Source organism: Triturus cristatus, chromosome 6 (assembly GCF_964204655.1).
Source record: "Triturus cristatus chromosome 6, aTriCri1.1, whole genome shotgun sequence".
NCBI classification, from domain to species: domain Eukaryota; kingdom Metazoa; phylum Chordata; class Amphibia; order Caudata; family Salamandridae; genus Triturus; species Triturus cristatus.
This window is the reverse complement of record NC_140589.1, coordinates 604,580,194-604,598,926: the sequence shown is the minus strand read 5'-3', so window position 1 is coordinate 604,598,926 and position 18,733 is coordinate 604,580,194. Positions and strand designations below refer to the sequence as shown.

Genomic DNA, 18,733 nt, shown 5'->3' with positions numbered 1-18,733 from the left:
AACGTGTTAAAAATTAGGTATCAGATCAGTTCTCAATATGCCGCTCTTTTCGAAATTAAGACAGATCAAAACTAGAAAAGGGGTACTCGAAGAAGCTGTTCCCATTCCTCCTAGGGACACTCCAGGGTACTTCATGTATCATAAACATGGCCTAGACGCCATATTATTTCTTGATTTATGGGTAGACTACACCAAGGAATTACCAGAAAGTCAGAGGTGGCCCGCAGCTGGGACCTGGGATGCAGATTGCATCATGAAAGTAGAAGAAGAATTATGGAAAAAGAAAGCTAGACAGTCACAGAAAGATGCCATTGAATTATGGCGTAAAGAATCATATAGACGTACAGAAAAAGTGCTCAGACAGGAAGAGAAAAGTAAGGAGAATTCAAATAAAGTTCGAGAAAATCTATTAATTGAAGAAGGTACTCGAGTAAAATCAGAACAAATAGACAAAGAAATGCCCTTATGAATGGTATGTATCCTCTTCTGGCCGAAGGGTTACCTAAGGCTACTCCAGAGATACCAAAAGACTTGCCACCCCCATTGTTTCCGATAAAAGTACATCCCAAAGGGCATCCCAGAACCGCAGAAGATGTTTTTCTTTCCTCTTATTTAGACGACGCAGCTCCTGAGTACGCTAATACTGCGCCACATAGACCGCCTGCCGAGGGGGTTCAACGCCAAGACCCTCCTCCGTCTGTACCTCCGCAACAGCAAATTCCGACACAAGTTCCGGCAAGCGCATCTGTTTCTACATCTGTATCCACACCTATGGTTGCTATATCACGTTCAACAAATCCTTTCACACCCAGCACCCCAGGTGGTGCTACCGGAGGTACATCAAACATTTTTTCCACGCCACCCAGAGTAAATAAACTTTCCTTTCAAGAATTAGCCCACCAACGTACGCCCAAACTAGTAACTCCCAACACGCTCAAGGAACTTCTAATAGATTGTAGATATGACCCTGTGCCCGGAAAAGGGGACGAAATGGTGCTGGCATCATTACGTATCTGACGAGCTGCAATATACTTAGGGAGGCTACCAGGAATGACTACACATTTAGAAAATATATATCACTTTGTCCAGTCAGGGCGAGATTCTGAGAGTATTAACAGAGCCATGGAGTACCAGAAAGTGGAAATACAGGGGGAACTGTTACGTTTCCTCATAAACTGTGTGATCAGAAATCAAGACCGACCAGGGGTAAATCCGGAAGAAATGCAAATTCTTACCACATGGAGTCGGAATATATCAGAGGGGAGACATGATAAACGATCATGTATAGTAGCTATGTGCCGCAAGATCCGCAAAGAAGTAGAACGAATACACGAAGAAAGATTAGCAGTAGACGAACCTGAACAAACCGAGGAGGAGGAAGAATTAGAACTGCCCACAGGACAGTTAGAAACCATGGCCTATGTAGGTAGAGGAAGATCTTGCAATAATACTAGATGCTTTACTGATCCGATACGTCCGATACGTCCAGATAATAGCAGAAAATTCCAAACTCCTATAATAAATATAAGGTCCCCCGAACATTCGTTCCAAGCCGCTGACAAATTACTCCGAGAACGAAGGGGTTATCACATACTCGATTCTATGGACGAACAAGAATTAGCCAGGTCAGCCGTTCACTGGGTTGATAGTCCCGGAAAATATGGTGATGATACACTAGCGCACACGTTTTTGAACCTCACCCCAGATGAACAGCGTTTAGCTGGTATCTATATGATTCAACAACTCCTTATATTATATAAAAGCCAACACTCCGATCCCGGTCCCTTACCTGATATATTGACTGAATTACTCACGAATAAATGGAGAGGTTCAGGTACTGAGTTAATTAGAGAAATACTAGAATCCAGAAAGCAGTACATTCTTTTTGTATGTCCCGAACATGTCTCACTACCCATCAAGGAAAGAACGACGTATTACATGGATAGACAGAATCCCTTACGCGAAGTCCACCCGATAAAAGGCGAGGACAATCAGTTTAAACGTGTATTTGTATACACACCTATATCTAAAATAGAACTATTAGAAATGAAGAAAGTGGTACCCAGTCATGACAAAGACCCAGCGGGTTTCCACCGTGAAATTAAAGATATGTTACTCATGGGAGAATATACCTACCCCGACATTATGACAATATTGAAGGTATTAATGCCTGCGGGCATTTACGAAAAACTCAAGGAAAAGGATTGGGAGGTGGGAGACCAGAAGATAGATTGGACAGCATTAGAAAACGAAGAAAAAGCTCGAGGTCCAGGTTCAGGGCTTGGGGAAAAGACCAAAACACTACCAGGTCTACTAGTACAGGTACTGCCACGTTTATTAACTACGAAAAAGGAAGACTGGGGTGCAATCTCAGCCTGTAAACAAAAACCAGATGAAGACACTAGTGATTTCTATTCCCGATTTGAAAAATGTTTTGGTAGAAATAGTGGAATAAAAGCAAGTAGCGAGTCGTATCCACATCTGTTTGTGACAAAATTGGTTGAAAATGCCTTGCCCCAAGTTAAGAATAGAGTATTGAAATTCGAGAGTACCTGGCAAGGTAACACTCCGTCACAAATGTTACAAATGCTACAGTACCATCACAATAGAATCAGAGAGGAACAAGAACATGAACAAAGACGCATGAAAGACACGAAAATGAAAATGCTAGTTTCCCAGACAGTTCCAACTGACGGTCATAAAAAGGGTATGACACAGTCCAGTGTTTCAGCAGGTCCTGTAAAAGGGACGTGCAACTATTGTAAACAGCCAGTTCATTATGTACACGATTGTCCAGTTTTAAAACATAATATCGCCATAGGTAACACAAAAGAAAGACCACGACCACTTAGACAGGATCAGAACCAACGAGGAGCCCCGCAGCATGCACAGTCCATGCCAGCTCCGCAACAGTCTATGCCAGCTCCACCACCGCAGCCTATTGCTGCCACACAAACAACGACACAACAGATGTATCAGACCGCACAGTATGACTATCCTGATTATCAACGATACTCATGAAACAGCCTAGAGAGGGAAGTTGGCTTACCCCTTATTGAGGTCCCTGTGGATCAAGAAGGACCTTATGTACACAGTGAACTATTAGGCCAAGATAGAAAATTTTTACTTGATACAGGGGCAAGCCGAACAACCATAAAACGTAGTGAAGTTCCAGGGGCACCCCTCTCAGGCTCACAGAATATTTCCCTTGGCTTTTCAGGAAAACCTATCATTAACGAAGTATCACAGCCTCTTCCACTTACGATTGGCCCCTTGACACGAACTACAGATTTATTACTTACTAAATCATGTCCAGAAAACTTGTTAGGTATAAAAACATTGAAAGCTCTAGGAGCTATAATATGTTGTTCTCCGGAAGGAGTAAGATTGTTTCTACGTGATTTCAAAGGGCACTATGTGTCCCGAGACATGGATGACCGACTGCAGACTTTACCCACACATTTATGGGCACAAGGCCCTACAGATGTTGGTTGCATGAACATTACACCATATCGAGTCACACTAAAGGCAGGAGTGGTACTACCACGAATGCGACAATACAAGTTACCCCCAGATGCTGTAGTGGCTTTACTGCAAATCATTGACGAGCTTATTACCCAAGGAGTGGTTGTGGAAACCGACTCCAATGTATGTAATTCACCGATAATTCCGATTCTTAAACGAACTGATCCAACAGCCCCGCCAGTATATCGATTGGTTATTGATCTGCGCGAATTAAATAAATGCATTGTACCACAATACCCCGTAGTCCCAGACATTTCTTCATTACTGACAGCCATTGATTCCGAAGCAACATTCTTTACTGTAATTGATCTCAAGAATGCCTTTTTCAGCGTCCCAATAGATCCGGAAAGCCAATACTTGTTCGGATTTAGTTTAAATGGACGAAGCTTTAAATTCACACGCGCACCTCAAGGATTCACAGAAAGCCCCAGCATCTATAGCCAAGCACTGAAACGAGAACTTGACAGTATCCACATGCCAGTCAACACTGCCCTGCTTCAATATGTCGATGATCTGCTGATCACCGCTAGAAGCGAACCTGAATGTGAAAAAGCCTCACTGACGGTTTTACAATTTTTGGCCGAAAAGGGGCACAAGGTGTCCCCTTCTAAGCTGCAATTCTGTGTCCAGCGAGTTGTTTACCTTGGGCACTCGCTGTCCAAGGAGGGAAGGCAGCTTACACCAGATCGCATCCAGTTAATTGCTAACATGCCAATACCCAAGACACAAAAGGAGGTGCGGGCTTTCATAGGCCTCACTTCATATTGTAGGCAGTGGATCCCTCAGTATGCATTTCTAGCAAAACCACTCATTCAGTTGACAACACAGGAGGCAGCCACATCGACTGTTCTCCCTTGGACTCAGGAACATACACAAGCTTTTGAAAGCTTAAAGAAAGCTTTATGTCAAGCACCCGTTTTAGCAACACCATGTTACAATAAACAGTTTACACTCTTTGTTACAGAACGCGAAGGTACTGCCTTGTCAGTACTCACACAGGAACAAGCAGGATCACACAAACCATGTGCTTATTTTTCTAGTACATTAGATCCCGTAGCTCAGGCTCTGCCTGCGTGCCTGAAATCAGTGGCAGCAACAGCTTTAGCAATCAGACAAAGCGATGCCATAGTACTAGGACACCAATTGACAGTACAAGTACCACATGCAGTAGAGGTTCTCTTGAACCGCACACAAACACAACACTTGACTATAGCAAGACTCACCGGTTACGAGTTAACATTGTTTCAGCCACACATAGAAATCAGACGTTGTAGTACATTGAATCCTGCCACACTGTTACCAGTAAACGGAACAGACCCACTAGCACATGATTGTATTGAAGTTATCACTATCACGACGAAACCTAGACAAGACTTGACAGACGTCCCATTGTCAGATCCAGACCTGACATTGTATGTAGATGGGTCATGTATGAGAACAAGTACAGGAGAGCTAGTGGCTGCGTATGCAGTCACCACAGACACTGAAATCATTGAAACAAATGGCATAAATACCTTGTCAGCTCAAGCAGCAGAGCTCATCGCTCTGACACAAGCCTGTATTCAAGCCACAAATAAAAAAGTCAACATATACACTGATTCACGTTATGCATTCGGAGTTGTACATGACTTCGGCGTGCTGTGGCGAGAAAGAGGTTATTTAACTTCTCACGGTGCCCACATTCAGCACGGACCCCTCATTCATGCCTTATTAGATGCAATACATCTACCCACTGCAATATCAATTATGAAATGTAAAGCTCATACGAAAGTTACTGATATCATTTCCCAAGGCAATGATCTAGCTGACAGAACAGCTAAACAGACTGCTCAAACTCACACATCCGACATGACAAAGACAATAGTTCCGACACCAACATATTGCATGACGGTTAAGGATCCCGCTCTTGACGTAATTGACATACAGACACATGCTACACCAGATGAAATAAAGAAATGGACTGAATTAGGAGGGATCCAAACGGATCAAGGATGGATGACGAAGGAAAAATCTGTGTGGTTCCTTCCTGATTCAATGGTCCAAGTTATCATTAATACTGTACATAGTCCAGCGCACCTAGGAGAAAAAGCTATGCTAGACAGCATTCAACACATTTGGTTCAACAAACATTTACGAGCAGCAGCTAAACAAAAAGTTCGTACCTGTATGATTTGTTGTCAGTTTAACCCAGGTAAAAGCATTCCCGTAGAACAGGGTGGATTTCAGCCTCCTGATCACCCTTTTGAAGTCCTCCAGATGGATTATATCCAGATGGAACGATGTCGAGGATTCAAATATGTTCTTGTAGTTGTCTGTGCTCTTTCCCGTTGGACAGAGGCATACCCGGTTTCAGATTACACTGCCCCGACTACTGCCAAACAGTTAGTTCGAGAATTCTTCCCACGGTACGGTTTACCACGTGTTGTCTACTCAGATAACGGCCAGCCGTTCTCATCCGAACTAATGAAACACGTTTCACTTTTGTTAGGCTATCAGTGGAAATTTCACTGTGTCCGACACCCCGAGGCAGCAGGTCTCGTGGAACGACATAATCAAACTCTGAAAATTAGATTGTCCAAAATATGTAGAGAGAAAGGTGTCGACTGGGTAGTAGCCTTACCAGTTGCACTCTTTTACATGAGAATGGTAGCGCACTCTCAAACAGGGCTATCCCCTTATGAGGTGGTCTTTGGCAGACCACCAAATATGTGGGGGACGCCTATACCACGCAAAATAACTGATGTTGACTGTAATATGCTGACAGATTACCTGGCTTCCTTGATGTCTGCACTACAATCTTGTCGTTCACAGGTAGCTGCAGCCTTTCCCGACAACACCGAGGTGAAACCCCATGACGTAGTTCCCGGGGACCTGGTGTTAGTGAGGAACTTTGACCGGAAGTCTCAGCTGGATCCTAGGTGGAAATCGCCTCAACTAGTACTGCTCACCACGAGGACAGCCGTGAAGATCGAAGGTCGCAAAGGCTGGATACATTCAAGTCATATCAAGAAATTTCATGGATTACAATCAGATGTAAACGATACACCTCGCGTGTCTTCACCGATTGACTCAAAGCTTCCTTTGGTTGAACCGAGTAATCAGGAACAATATAAACTAAAACTGAGGTCTAATAAGTCAGACAATTTGATTGTTTAAGTCCTCTCCAAGGTGAATCGGTCGAATTTGTCTCTGACATGTATTCCCTAGACCTGAATAGAGAAAGACACCGAAAAAAGCAAATGAAACAACATGCGTACTGTAAATCACTGCGTAGTCATTGCACAGTGACGTTATTAATTTTGTTTTTCTTAAGTCTTTTAATAATAGCTGCAAGTATATTGTTGCACATATATTATCCTATTTCTAAACATGTTTACAATGTTACTGCTGAACATTCTTTTAGTGAATTACCCCCGCATGAGTTGTCCTATAGATTTGCGCTGCGCAATAACACTTTCATTAGTATGTTACATCATTCCCATCAGGCTAGCAATGCTACAAATTGTTGGATATGTGGCCGACTCCCTCCCTATCAGAACTATAAGGGAATTCTGCCTCTCTTTCCATATCCGTTCACACACAATGGCTCCTGTGGAGCATGGTTTAGTTTAATTAATTCCCTAGATTCGAATTCTGCAGTTTATCAAGACAACTGGGTATGGGGAAACCTGAACTTAGTTTTACTCAAAGTCTGCTACCCTGACAAGAAGGGACTTCCCAAAAGAACAGGAACTGATCTAGAAAATGAAGTATATGGATTAGGGAATTTCACGCTTAATCTCATGATCCTGAATGTTGAATCCGAAGCTGCACCAATTTTGCCCGCCATGTCAGTATTCCCAGTTAAAGGTGAATTATGTGTAAGAAAGAATGGTTCCATACAAATGGGCCATAGTAGATGCCCCATTGTAATAGAATTCAGTGATCAAGGCAAGTCTACATTTAGAGCTTCTCGCCATTCCTACTTCGTATGTGGTCAGACTGCATATATACGTTTGCCTCTAGATTGGGATGGTACCTGCTACATCGGATTCCTTTTGCCACCTGTTTTCCTAGCTCCTCCAGATTATCATAGAAATACTCATTTAGTACACAATAGAGAACGGAGAGATCTCCCAATAGTCGATTACACTGAGACAGCATGGGAAAAATACACAGATTTCAATAAAGGTCTCTTTCCCTATATAGGTACAGTTACCAATAGTAAGCTGATACGTAGATTAACCAGAACCCTTGAAGCAGTAGTGAACGAAACTATTTCCGCCTTAGGCAATTTAACAGAAGAGCAGTCTGCTATGCGGATTGTTGTGCTTCAAAATCGTCTTGTCCTTGACGTCATCCTGGCCGATAGGGGCGGAGCTTGTAGGGTCATCGGATCAAGTTGTTGCATTTTCATACCAGAAAATTCGCCATCTGTATATAAAGCCATAACTCGCCTTCATAAGATTGTAAGCCAGATACACCAGAATCCAGGCACCTGGACTTGGTCCGGTTGGTTTTGGAGTGTATTATCTACCTTTGGATGGAGGGTCCTATCCTTCCTAGGTATTGGCTTTCTCATACTATTCAGTTGCTGCTTATGCCTACAATGTGGACCAGCGATTTGTGGTCTGTGTGCCACATCGTGTATTCCACCACCAAGATTTCATTCATCCCAGAAGAAAAAAGAAGAACAAATGATGCTATATGAACAGATCAACGGATTGATGAAGATTGATATCTCTTAAGGGCAAGTAGGGGACAAGGAGGGAATGTGGAAATATGGATTTTTATGATCAGTTATGTCCCCTATCTTGGACCCCAACGGTTTCATGTATAAATCACAAGTACATGTATGTTCCCTCCAGTTCCAGTTATGAAGACGCAAACACATGTGCGTCCACCGCCAACATGTCCTCTTTCAGATCCGCCATGAATGGGTCGGATATTCCATTCTTAAGTATGAAAGGCCACCGGCTTTATATGGCTCATTTATCCCATTTTACAGTCCAGGCGGGTAGGCCCTGATTCTGCCATTAAGCCTTTTCCTGCCTTCTGCCTCTGAAAGCTCCAGCCTGAGCTTGCATCTGTATCCATGAACTTTGTCCTATTCCCTGCGCGGCTAACGGTGCCTGACTCCAGCCTGTTGCCTGCCAAAAACTGTATTTCACCTTCGAGATTATCTGCTCCGCTCCCTATCCAATGCATTCCTGTCTAGTAGTTTAAGTAAACATTCTTCCAGCTACCGAGCAAAGGGCCCGGCTTCTCTGTCTTTATGCAAGTAATTCATAGCCCTGTTACTATGGAAGATTTCTGCCCTCGCATCTAGTGTAGACACTTAGACGCTTGTACACGCACTAACAGTCAGTATAGTCAGTATAGAATAAGATTCTATCCTAAGAGACCTTTCTTTTTGGATAACATAGTTCTTTAAACATAGGATGTTAGATATGATTTGGGATTAGGTTGACTTGACCCCCCAGACTTCTGTCTCCACATGTAGAGCTAAATGTCAAGTCCCCTTCACCCCCTAGTTGCACGTCAATCACACGTCATGCTGCTGCGCGCGCATCTCTGCCGAGTATCTCTGCTGACATTGCGAAATTCTTTCATGAAACCACCCTATTGTGACATCATACCTGATGATGTTCTTTAGTTACGCCTAGTTACACCCACTTTTAGTTACGCATGTATGTTTTATCTTTGTTATCAACTGTTACGCCTCCTGCATCTGTTTCACTGTAATGCCTATTGTATAAAAATGATTACTTGTCAATAAAGTTGGCCCTTCACTTCCTGAACCTTCGTGGTGATGGAATATGGAGTCCATCAATTCGAATTGATTTTGGAATAAAGCCAGTTCCGAACCTCTAATACCACGGATTCTGCCTCTTATTTTTCTGAGCTATTATTATTAATTTTCCGCATCAAATTAAGTACCGGTAATTAAATTATTTACCACAGCGTGGTTCTGCCGCAGGGACAAGCACCCACGAGGAGCGCTGCAATTACCCGATGACTGGGAACCGTAAGAGTGGAGATATATATATATTTTTCAATAAGAACAAAAGCGCCGCCTCTCGACGGCCGAAATTGTTATGAAGGATGCACTCACTCGTGTGTTTTATGATTTCAGGGCGATTTTTATTTCAATAGCGCTGCTTCACCCAACGCGTTTCACCTCTCCTGAGGCTTGATCACGGGATGTTGTTAGATTTACACAGACATCTTTTATTTCTACATACACCCATGTGTTTACTATTTTTCGTATGGTGCATTGTGGTTAATGCAGTGTGAACATCAATTAATCTGCCAATGTGTAAATTTTTTGTCAAAGTTGTAATTTTTAAAGTGCTTATTTTACCAGTGCTCAAAAAATCTTCGTTCTGTGTGTGATTATTATGTGTTTGAAATAAAATCGCCCTGAAATCATAAAACACACGAGTGAGTGCATCCTTGATAACAATTTCGGCCGTCGAGAGGCGGCGCTTTTGTTCTTATTGAAAAATAGAAACCGGTGTGTCCCTGCCGTAATGGATGCACCGCCCTAGAGGAGAGCGCCAGCGTCAATATATATATATATATATATATATATATATATATATATATATATATATATATATATCCAAAAACAACCGCTATTCCAAACCTCCTGGCCGGCGAGAGGAAAGCACACAAACCCACAGATATGTTGGCAGAGATGTTTTATTCTTCCAAAGGCCTCATTCGTGACGCGTTTCGAGCAACAAGTGCCCTTGATCTCACGTTACCACAAACGCTAAGGCTGTTTTTTTCAATTTTAAAGATGCAGTGCTACACCCGATCACATGTGATAAAAATGGAAAACATACTATTAACTTTTCTTAACCACTTTTTTTTCTTCAAATCTGAAGGATGTTGCACAGTAGAGCAGGGTACAACACTCATACATACTTATTATAAACTTCTTGTACGCTGAGCAAAGCTTGTGGATAATAAAACAAACACCATGTTGACATAAACTCTTCAACAAAATTGTCCGCGTTTTGAAATTACGTTGACTATGTACAGATCTATATGACACAGCTATAACTCCTCTCAGACCTCTATTTCTTTTACCTCAGATTAAATCTGTGCATGGGTTGTCCATTACTAATGTTGCATAGTCATTTTACATTTAAATTGATTAATACATAAACTTTTTGTTTTTTATAAAAATTTTATTTTGTATATTCATTCTCTATATTTAAACTTTTGTTATAATTGTCCACCAGATAAATTCATTTACTGATGCCAAACATTTCATTTCCTAAATTGATAAACGTACAGTTTTTTAGACAGAAGAAAAATTATATAACTGTTATATAAAATCAAACAACCCTACTCAGCCAAGACTCAAACAGCACTCATAAACACACTCGTAACTCAATTATACTTTCATGCATACATAACACTTATACTATATGGGTGTCAGGAGTATCAGAATAATAAGGACATCTCCAATAGTTGATAATGATGACACAACTCTTATTGGGTTTGGGCGCACGTGGTCTACGCGCGTTTCGGTGGGATAGTATGGAATGAAACCACCTTCATCAGGACCTCGCCCACCTAGGATATGGTGTCAACAGACTTGTACTGGGCAGGGATACCTAAAAATACAACAAAAGGATATACATTTATTTTTTAATCTACCCATGCTTGAACGTTAAACTTTTAATTTTAGGTGATGTATCAATGCGTAGTGGGTGAAGGCCTCGAAATGGAGGAAAGAACAACCTCAATAACTGCACCCATCATATTGTGCATTATAGTCATAATTAAAGTGATCCATGCATTTAAAAATGAGTGAACCGTGAAAGATAGGATTAGAAAGCAAGGGTTTTTTGCCCGGTAACACTTTTGTGTCCCAAAAGAGAAGACATAGCTATGCACTTTCGATTACTTATAGAGGATATCTACTTTATAATGAACTATAACAGTACATTATCCCTTACTGTTCAAAGGTCAAACAGAATGTTCCTAATCCAAATTTCAACTGAAGCAATGTGGCACGTTATGTCTAGAGCGGCAAAGGCAGACGTCAATGCTGAAAAATATATGAGCGTAAAAACCAGTTTGTATACAGTCTGTTTGTCGTAAAGACACATTACATAGATAGACATACTTATGAGAGAGGTATCGTGGTAAGATGGTAAAGATACCTAAACGAGTTGCAAGGCTTGATGTCGATTTAAGCTGGTATAATTTCATCAAAAGACCAAGAATTTGTTGTACATCAGCGCAGAATTGATCTGAAAATATGGGAGGGGATGCCACGCGTAAATATTGCATGGTAGTAGTGCAATTATGAACACATAGTATAATTATGCAATATGTGGCATTTGTCAGTGCTTCTCAAAATAGATTGCATACTCACTCAAGTGTGTAGGGTGCCTTCCGTTTTTTAAGACCGATACGGGACCCCCAGTTCAAAATAATGATGGAGCGTTGATAAAGTATTCTCTTAAGAAGTTCGCAAATTAAGGCCTCCTAAAGATGAAACATATTTTTAAGAAGGTTAACAGGGCCAATATGTCCCGAAACAAACATTCACATGATGTTATATCTGTCGTTAATCTGAAAGAGTTTAATCTATCACATATGAAACCCATTTAAATCCAAGAGAAGGGCTCATAAGATGTCTATACAAACTCCGGAAACCGGAGTTGTCCGACAGCGATACAGCTATCATCTAAGTCAGGCAAGGGAAAACGCCCTATATGTGACGTAAGAATAAATACATAAAACCAGAGTGTATAGATAGAACTATCTGTTAGAGTCTGTTTAGCGCAATATTGGTCCAACACCAATATCTTATAGCAGGGGTGCTGCGACTCCGTGATATCCCCGATGGTCATGTGTGTCTAAGTTTCCGAATTACTTGCTTGTTAGTAAACGAGTCTCATATATTGAAGCTCAACAAAGCCTACTGATATGCTCAGAGTATGTGCCCATCTGCATATGATAATATGCTTAAAGTTTTTACAATACAGCAAAGAGACTAAAGGTATTACCCAATATATAAGGGATAGTGTGTCCGTGAACTGGTTAAGTCAATAGACTCGCATGAAGCAACCTAGCATATGTCGCTGATCTGCTCACCTATCAGTCGGGCCGGATTGTTTCTCCTGGTTTAACAAACGTCTCTCACAGCAGTCTGGAATGCTCGTCTTTCGTGTTTCTAAAACCCATGCGTTTTAAAGTAAATGAGGAAGACGCCACGCATGCGTGTTGGCTGTGTGACTTCAGCGTGAGGTCAGAACGTCCTAATAGTCATCGAAATAGGACTCCGGAAGTGCCAGCAAATATTTTCGTAGATAGTGATTCATAACGCACCTCAACAGATATAGAAACGGGACTGACGGTTCCACTAGTGTGCCGTGGATGTGGCCAAGAGTATGTGTATGCAAAAGGAAAAAAGGATCTACAATATGCGATCCCTCAGTTATTGTGGCATGTCTGTCACATAATAATTGTGTCTTAATTAGTAAGAGCAGACATTATAATTAAGAAAAACTTTATGCATATAATATATCAACAATTCTCGTGTAGGCAATAAAATGCATTTGGGATAAAAATAAGAATATTATCATTAGGAGGATAGTAAGCTACAAAGGGCTACTGCTGATAACCATACTATCCAGAAATAATGTTACAGACTGGTGTGGGACACAATCGATATATATATATATATATATATATCTATATATATATATCTATATATATATATATATATATATATCTATATCCAAAAACAACCGCTATTCCAAACCTCCTGGCCGGCGAGAGGAAAGCACACAAACCGCCAGATATGTTGGCAGAGATGTTTTACTCTTCCAAAGACCTCATTCGTGACGCGTTTCGAGCAACAAGTGCCCTTGATCTCACGTTACCACAAACGCTAAGGCTGTTTTTTTCAATTTTAAAGATGCAGTGCTACACCCGATCACATGTGATAAAAATGGAAAACATACTATTAACTTTTCTTTACCACTTTTTTTTCTTCAAATCTGAAGGATGTTGCACAGTAGAGCAGGGTACAACACTCATACATACTTATTATAAACTTCTTGTACGCTGAGCAAAGCTTGTGGATAATAAAACAAACACCATGTTGACATAAACTCTTCAACAAAATTGTCCGCGTTTTGAAATTACGTTGACTATGTACAGATCTATATACCTTTTGAATGACAACCTTGTAATGCATTCAACTTAAAAGGTTTTGCCATATATGATTTAGACTTAATGTCTTAAAGGAGCTGTCACAAATTACCTTTAATGTGTGTATAAATACACCATGTCATATTTAAAACGCTGAAACACCCAAACTGTTTGTCATATAACCTTAGTTGTTGGCTAATTGCAAATATCCGTATTGACAGCGATACAGTAATAGTGTATTGTTTTATCTATGATGTTGTTTGAACCCCCATCTTGTATTAATGGCATCTGATATTCAATCAGTGTTGATGCTGATTTATCCCTCCGGCTACCTCTAGATTAGACAATGTCTAAATCTATGACATGAGGTAGTATCAGTGTAAGTTAAAAAGTATGTGCAAATAACGTGTTCTCAATAAAGTGCCAAGTGCTAAAAGTGCTTAATTAACTAAAGTGCTTCAATGCTTAGATGAGTAGATCAGTATTGATGCTGATTAATCACTACAGCTACCTCTAGGTTGGATAATGTTTAAATCTATGACATGAGGTAGTATCAAAATAAGTTAAAAAAGTCTGTGCAAATAACGCGTTCTCCATAAAGTGCCAAGTACTATTAATGAAATGCTTGATTGGCTAAAGTGCTTCAATGCTTAAATACATACATGTGACCAACATGATAAGTACTGCTAAATACTTAAAAATAGTTGTTTGAAAAGTAAAGAAACCTTGCTAAAAAGGATTTCATTCCATAATAACCAATTATTAAAATTAGTTAAAAGATATCGTAAATTTCTGGGGTGGTCAAGTTGAACTGTTGTTTACCAATACTAAGATGCAGTCTCATTATACAATACATAAGGAATCACAATGACTTGTCTTATTTCTCAAATATAGCATGGTACTTAATAAAAAACACATACAAAACGTATAATTCATAAACAACCACGCCATAAAAAATAGGATCTCATAAAAAATAATGCATGTCCTCAGTTGTGTTTAGGCCATTGGGGTATTTACTGTCCAGCTCTAAGATTATTTTGGACTCCAATTGTCTTAATGAGCGTTCTCTGTCTCCCCCTCTTCGTTGTTTTGGAATGGCTGCAATTACAAAATACCTTAAATCTTGAAGGTTGTTATTGTGTTGGGTTTTGAAATGCCTAGCTACCGGATAGGCTGTATCATTGTTCACGATAGCTCGCAAATGCTGTAGAATTCTGACGTGCACCTGTAATTTGGTACTGCCCACATACCGAAGGCCACAGGTGCACTTCAGAACATACACAGCATAATCTGTTCTACAATTGTAGTTGCCTCTAATCGCCTTTTTCTCCTTGCTGAATGGAGTGAGAAAATGGGTGGTATTCATCCCAAATTTGCAGGCCCGACATGTGCTACACTTAAAAAAACCCAACTTAGGTTGTAGCCATGACTCTGTTTTGCCTAGTTCAGGACTGCTTTTAACTATCTGTGATCGCATTGTGATCCCTTTTCTGAAGGTAATAGTAGGAACAGTCCTGACTCTGGGTGCTAGGATTCCATCTGTTAAAATGATTGGCCAATTTTTATTAATGATTGATCTCAATTTTCTTTCTTGTTGATTGAATGTGAGAATCAATCTAGGTCCCTCATTGTCAGTAGTATTAACTATTTGTTTCTTCTCCAAATTTTGTTCTAGGAGTGAATTGCGTGACCTTGAGTTTGCTTTATTGACTGAAGATGTTAAAATTGCCTCTCTATACCCTCTCTTTCTGAATCTACTCAAAGCTTCCTCGGTGCATGACTTAAGATCTTCCTGTGTGCTGCAGATTCTTTTTAAACGTAAAATCTCACCATAAGGGATATTGTCAATAACATGTTTTGGATGTGCACTTCGGGCATGGAGTGTTGAATTTCCTGCCGTGCTTTTCCGGTGGAGAGTGGTAGCTAATTTTCCTTCTTTCAAATACATTTTTACATCTAGGAAATCCACCTCCTTCGCACTAATTACTGATGTAAATTTAAGATTCTCATCGTTGGTGTTGATGGTTTCTACAAATTCCAGTGCACTGGCCATGTTTCCTTGCCATACAACAAAAACATCGTCTATAAAATATATATATCTATATATATATATATATATATATATACATATATATATATATATATATATATATTCCATTATGCAGTCAACCGGCTCTTCCTCACCCTACTAATAGTTATACTGTCCTGCTTTTCACATTAACTTTTTTTAAAGGATGGCAAAAAGAGCTACAGGCGATGATAAAAACATTTTAAATGCATGCATCTATAACTAGACCTATTTAATTTATCAGTGCTTGCTTTTAAGAGCAGCTAGTGATTGTTTGTATGTGTGCTTTGGATAAATAAATGAATATCAAAACCAGCGATGGCTCTGCATCTCATGTTGTTGGTGACTCTCTGTACATGATCTTGAAACACAGTAGGTCTGCCAATCAGCAAGATATTTACCAAGGGTAACATTCTCGAAACTGACAACTAGGTCACGAGTACCCTTCTCTGCTTTATTTTAACCATATCGCACGGACCCAAGAATAAAATCCTCTGAGGGTACCAGTACGATATTTTTAACTCACTTGTGCCAATCCCCACACACCCACACTCACCACTGCGGCGTTCCTCTAAAAAGATCTCCATCAAAGAGCCCTCTTGCGGGGACCGTGGGGGACAGCAGCACCACCCCCACAAGGAGCATGCGCCCAATGATGAAGCATGACATCCTTATGGGTGTGTGAGGGCACTTCTCCAGTTAGGAGGAATCCCCGCCCTTTTTTCTTTTTATCCAACCTTCAACTAATTAAAAAGTTAGGTATCCCTTCACCTACACTTCGAGTACTCTGTGTACTATGTATCTTAGTTTTAAACAGATGAGAAAATAATATTTAATTCTGCTTTTAACTTTTTAGACGGGCACGCACCTGAGCATTGGTCGGTTTATAGAAGATACCTTGAATTCTACGTTCTCGAGTCCAAACTAACAGAATTCCATGGTGAGCTCTCCCAAGACCTATTTGTATGCAAATGATATAAAATTATTTGGCAATTTTTAAGGCATTGAAAATTGGTGAAAAATTCTTCAAGCGTGGTGTTACTGATTTAATGCAAAATTGTAAGCTTGTGTCGGTTTTTTTCATCATATTCCATACCCTTACTTTGTGCCCATGTTCTACCATCAGGAACATTCCCTGACGCTCAGCTACCATCAAAGAGAATTATTGGACCAAAGAATTATGAATTCTTAAAATCTAAACGGGAAGAATTTCAAGAGTACCTGCAGGTGAGTTCTAAAATACTCGAACAGTAACACAGATGCACGAAGTGCAGTTTTTCCTTTTCTGCCTGCCTGCTCTTTCCAGCGTGGTATTCAATGTGGACCACCCACTGTCGCCACCATACAAGAAAATATGATCTCAGTTGAATATCAGAAGATTCTAGGAATGTGTGTCCAATCTTTTCCAACAGCCTTTCCTCTGTCTGACCACCCCATTTTGTAACTCCATTCCAGAGGCCCAGGATACACTGCCCACCTCCTATATTTAGAAGCCTCACTCCCACACTTACTTCTCATTGTCGCTATAGTCCCCATTAGCTCCCTTTTCCACATTGTTGTTAATGGACTGCATTGGTGTGCACGGTACTTTGAATTGGGCCAGCAATGGTGCCTACTTTGCCGAAATATATTTTGGTTTTTCGCAAATGCGAAGTAGTCTATTCATCATAGTGGTATTTTCTCAAAATGTAAGAGTGCTATTTGTATGTAAGGTGCAGAGAAACGTCTTTATCATGCATATTACAAGTTGATGATCTACTATTAAAAAAAAAGATATTTTCAAGGAAATTCGTTTGATTATGCTAAAGAACAGCTGATATGTTCTCTCTGTCTCAGTATAAACACACACAAACGTGTATAATACATACACTCTTAATTGGAACCAAAAATACTCAATATTTATTTAGAGCAAAGTTAAAGTTGGACTTCATGTATTAAACTTGTTGCATTCGTTTGTGTTAGTGTTTTAACTGATAATTGCATGTTTTCCATTCAGAATCTTGTTCAGCACCCAGAGCTGAGTAACAGTCAGCTTTTGGCAGACTTCCTGTCCCCCAACAGTCTGGAGACCCAGTTTCTCGATAAAATGTTACCCGACGTTAACCTTGGTAAGTGTTATTCCTAATCATGCACTCTTAAATTTTGGATAGTGACGTGCTGTGTAATAATCACTCTTGGACGTGCAGTGAGCGGCCTGCTGAAGCTTTGTCATTTATCCTTTTTCTTTCAAACCCTTTTGGAAAGTACGACTCGTGGTGTACTGTATACTCTGTGAAGAGGGTATGGTAGGTTGCAATGACGCAGCGAGACTGGCAAGCATTACTCTGATATGGTAACTGGTACATTGTGCATGCCCTGAGTGGACACTGAGGCACCCACTGACCAAAAACAATTGTCGGTTCTGTCCAGCACCGGTATGGTTGCTGGTGCGAAGCCAATGGGGGCCTTGGGGCTCTATCGGCAGCTCTCAATGAGGGCTGTATTGTAGGTGCCCCAGGTGGACACCGTGTTACCTACGTACCAAAACTATTGCTGGTTTTGGCACCAATATGGTTGCTGGTGGTGAGCTGGCAGGGGCTACAAGGCTCCCCCCGTGGTCCCAAACTTTCCAAAATGACATGGGAACCTGGGTGGCCACCGAGGCGCTCAAAAAGATTAAACATTAAGAAAAAAGTCTAACAAAAGAATTAACAAATGAGTGGTAGCAGCCACATTTATTATCACTGCTCCTTTAACCAGTCTGAGCTAGAGTTGCTCTTCAGCTGAAGTGCAAGGCCCTCTTGTGTTGGAATTTATGGCTGCACTTAATGGCCTGAAAAAAGTTAAAAGAATGACTCAGACACGTTGATGTATTTTTTTAATAAGGCTTTATTAAAATAAGTATGGCAATAACTTTTATTTAACATTGCAATGTGTGAATTTATAAAATTATAAATAATATATCTGTCATCATGTTTTTGTGATAGGCATATATTA

General features: G+C 40.5%; 1 protein-coding gene across 5 annotated transcripts in view; it reads left to right on the top strand.

The window, feature by feature from the left end:
• Positions 1 to 18,733, top strand: part of SNX14 (sorting nexin 14) — a 609,680-nt gene that overhangs the window by 296,616 nt on the left and 294,331 nt on the right. For all 5 annotated transcript variants that reach the window (XM_085611049.1, XM_085611048.1, XM_085611046.1 and 2 more), the window contains 3 exons: positions 16,614 to 16,697; positions 16,884 to 16,984; positions 17,754 to 17,865. In XM_085611049.1, coding sequence (XP_085467175.1) covers positions 16,614 to 16,697; positions 16,884 to 16,984; positions 17,754 to 17,865 — 297 coding nt within the window. The remainder of the gene's footprint in view (positions 1 to 16,613; positions 16,698 to 16,883; positions 16,985 to 17,753; positions 17,866 to 18,733) is intronic.